Consider the following 3,636-nt stretch of genomic DNA (forward strand, 5'->3'; position numbering starts at 1 on the left):
GTCTAAAAACTCTCTTAGCAAATCACACACTAACTCCCATAGACGCTTCTTGAATCTCTACGCACGAGCTAACCCCCAGGCCGGATCTCTAAAAGAGGGTCTCGTCGGAAGGGTCTCGTCGGATCCCCGCTCTCGGTGCTTGACCACCGTCGCACACATAAGGACAACAAAAAATATTTTCTATGATTATACTCCATTATCAAAATGGACTGAATATATACGTAAATTTTTTATGTTACTAGCAAGCCATGACCCATAGAAATGTAGTGGTCCATCAGCATATAGGCCATGTAGTTTTTGGTGTATCTTGTATTCAGCCTACAGATCAGACCGTGGTTTCACTAAGATGAGGAAAATAAACGGCCATATAGGCCCAGAGAAGGGGGTTGGAACTTGGAACCGTGGGCCTTGTAACACTGCCCCCCAGGCCTTTCCACTGGGCCTCGGGGATTCGTAACGTGCGTCTCGCTGGCTGCCTGCGCCCTCTGCGGATCTCTCTATTACCGTCGCTCAAGCCCAGCAAGGCGGCCACCATGTTCTCTCTCTGTCCATCTTCTTATCTTATTCACCTACGACTGCAAAACTTACCAGCCCTGCTAAGTGCCGTCAGTATTCATTACCACCAAGTCATCAGCAGAGCTAACACAGACCAAAATGGTCAACAACAAAAAAATCAATAGAAGCTAGCAGCCCACGAGCCCTTGTCGATGTGTGCAAGTATGCAGCACATGCTCTCTGTTGGGCGCCAGCGCCATTGACCTAGCCCAAATTCCAAGGATACAACACTTGCTGTCACATCAACAGATCGATCCTTAAAAAAATTTTCTGCTCCAGCGCTTCTCATGATCGAATAATGTGGATTGATTAAGATCAAGTCAACTGTGTGTATTATGGAGATGAGCCACGCTTTGCCAGCGCCGCCGGTCGCCGTCGCCTCAATCCGGCCGCCCCGCGCGGCCGGCTGGGGATTCCTCCACGCACGTGCACGCCATGTGTTCGCTCTCGACTAGATCGTGCTAGCTATCCTCTCTATCTATACAACTCGCTCGCTGCACTGAGGACACCACCAATTGCCAACAATGGCGCGCCTGTTCCTCCCTGCCATCTTGCTGGCCGTCGTGCTGGTCGTCTCCAACGCCGGTGCCGCGGAGGCGGCGTGGTGGTCGGGGTGGAGGTGGGACTGCCTGTTCCCCAACAACGGCCGCGGCGGCTACGGCAACCACGGCCACGGCGGCTACGGCGACCACGGCCACGACGGCGACTTCCCGAGCCACAGCCACAGCCACGTGGCATCGATCGTGACGGAGGACCTGTACCGCTCCTTCTTCCCGCACAAGGACGACGCCGCCTGCCCCGCGCGCGGCTTCTACAACTACACCTCCTTCCTCCGCGCCGCCGACGCGTTCCCGGCGTTCGGCGGCGACGGCGGCAACGCCACCCGGAGGCGCGAGGTGGCGGCGTTCCTGGCGCAGATCTCCCACGAGACGACCGGCGGGTGGGCGACGGCGCCCGACGGGCCCTTCGCGTGGGGCCTCTGCTTCAAGGAGGAGATCAACCCGCAGAGCAACTACTGCGACGCCAACAACACCGACTGGCCGTGCGTCCTCGGCAAGTCCTACCATGGCCGCGGACCCATCCAGCTCTCATGGTAATAACTTGATCCAGCTCCATCTCCTCGTCCTCGTCCTCGTCCTCGTCCTCGTCCTCCTCCATTTCTGCTGGCAAGGTCGCCTTAATTACATCACTTGGTGGCTGCTGTGATGTCGATCAGGAACTACAACTACGGGCCGGCGGGCAAGGCGGTGGGCTTCGACGGGCTGCGGGAGCCGGAGGTGGTGGCGGGCGACCCGGAGGTGGCGTTCAAGACGGCGCTGTGGTTCTGGATGACGCCGCGGGCGCCCAAGCCGTCGTGCCACGACGTGATGGTGGGGCGCTACCGGCCCAGCGGCGACGACCTGGCGAAGAACCGGACGGCGGGGTTCGGGCTGACGACCAACATCATCAACGGCGGGATCGAGTGCGGACCGAGCGGGAAGCCCGCGCCGGTGGAGGACCGGATCGGCTTCTTCAAGCGGTACTGCGGCATGCTCGGCGTCGACGTCGGGCCCAACTTGGACTGCGCCAACCAGCAGCCCTATTCCAGTCCTAGCTAGCCGCCTTTGAGGCTTTGACCCTTTGTTTTGTGCTCGCATCGCATGCATGCCTCATTCTGTGTTTGTACTGTACTCGCTGAGTTTCTCTTTGCCAACAATAAAGTTGGGGTTTCTTACAAGTTACAAACAAGATGGGCAACGTCGTTGAATCCTTAACTTCTCTAGTTGCAAGAATGTACTTACTACTATGAGAACTAATTAAGGAGGCACTTCTCTAGCTCGTTGAATCATCTGCTGCAAGTGTATGGAAGCAGCTGGAACCGTCGTAGACACGTGAAACGTGATGACGCACGAATGATTGGTTGGGTCGTCGTTGGGACCATAGGCAAGGCAGCTGTGCGTCCAAACTCCAAACAGGCCCCACGTACTGGCGTGCTCTTGCAGGGGAAGAAGAGAGGTAGCCCCAGGTCAGGTGGGTGCATCATCTGCTGGACTGGACGGACAGGAGCTAGCGATGAATTGATGCTTGCTTGGGGGGCACCGGAACCCCCGGTTGCTGAGTTCTTGGTTTAACTCTCTGAACGAAACAAGCAGAGCTTTGCACACACCGCGTTTCAGCAGGTCGCGTTTCGTCTGAACTGGAGATGCATCTCTTCCCTGATGTCACACGCACGCACTACTCGCTAGCAGTGGGCCGGGAGTGCTCGTTTAGTTTGTCGCTGCTTCGCAACCTAGTATGTAACATGTGTCGTCTGAGGGGTGGTGATCGAACGAAGCATCCGTCATCAGCAGAACCAACACCGAGATACGCATACAAAATTAAAGGTCGCAGCAGATGGCAACTTTGATTCGCTGAGAATTTGGCAAGCAGCGCAATCAGCACACGATTCTCAACAACTTTGATTAATTAATTGCAACGACGATCCATCAGCCGGGAAGAAACTTAACAAGTCGATCGATCAACAATCAACGTGATGAGATGATGAACAGCGAATAATCAAGTACTGGAATCAACGACGACGACGACGACCAAGAGCGGGGGAACGAAATTAAACTAAACAAGAGTACTAGTAGCTAGCTAGACGGCATGAACACACCGGCCAGGAGCTAGCTGGAGCGCTCATCGACCAGATCGATCGATAGCACTCCTCCCGGCCTCTCTACTACTTGGTGATGGCGTAGATGGCGTAGATGATGCCGGGGAGGTAGCCGAGGAAGGTGAGGAGGAGGCAGATCCAGAACTCGTGCCCGCACCCGTGCTTGAGGAACACCCCCAGCGGCGGCAGGATGATGGCGATCAGGATGTCGACGCAGTTCGCCGTCCGCTCCGACATCTTTGCTGCTGCTGCTGCTTCTCTTCCTTTCCTTGTTGCTGCTGCTGGATCGGAGGACCTTCTCCCTCTCTCCTTTTTCCTGCTTGATGCTGTTGGCTCTCAGCGCCGTGCTCTGGTAGTCTGTCTGTTTGCTGTGCTTGGATTCCTCCTTTCCTTTGGTCCGGGTGATTTTATAGACCCGGGGGGGGGGGGGGGGGGGGGGGGGGGGG

General features: G+C 56.3%; 1 protein-coding gene across 1 annotated transcript; it reads left to right on the forward strand.

The window, feature by feature from the left end:
• The first annotated feature begins 873 nt into the window (after positions 1-873).
• On the forward strand, positions 874-2,277 carry LOC101771835 (chitinase 10-like). The gene is made up of 2 exons (XM_004960372.3): positions 874-1,648; positions 1,772-2,277. Exons 1-2 carry the CDS (start codon positions 1,080-1,082, stop codon positions 2,151-2,153), a joined length of 951 nt encoding a protein of 316 aa, XP_004960429.1. The 5' UTR covers positions 874-1,079; the 3' UTR covers positions 2,154-2,277.
• The last annotated feature ends 1,359 nt before the right edge of the window (positions 2,278-3,636 follow it).

The sequence above is a fragment of the Setaria italica genome, chromosome III (genome assembly GCF_000263155.2).
Source record: "Setaria italica strain Yugu1 chromosome III, Setaria_italica_v2.0, whole genome shotgun sequence".
NCBI classification, from domain to species: Eukaryota; Viridiplantae; Streptophyta; class Magnoliopsida; order Poales; family Poaceae; genus Setaria; species Setaria italica.

Excerpts from the sequence above, each read along its gene's own strand:
- LOC101771835 (XM_004960372.3), top strand. The coding sequence starts at position 1,080 with ATGGCGCGCCTGTTCCTCCCTGCCATCTTGCTGGCCGTCGTGCTGGTC. Across the intron at positions 1,649-1,771 it reads GGACCCATCCAGCTCTCATG|GAACTACAACTACGGGCCGG; the intron begins GTAATAACTTGA and ends GATGTCGATCAG.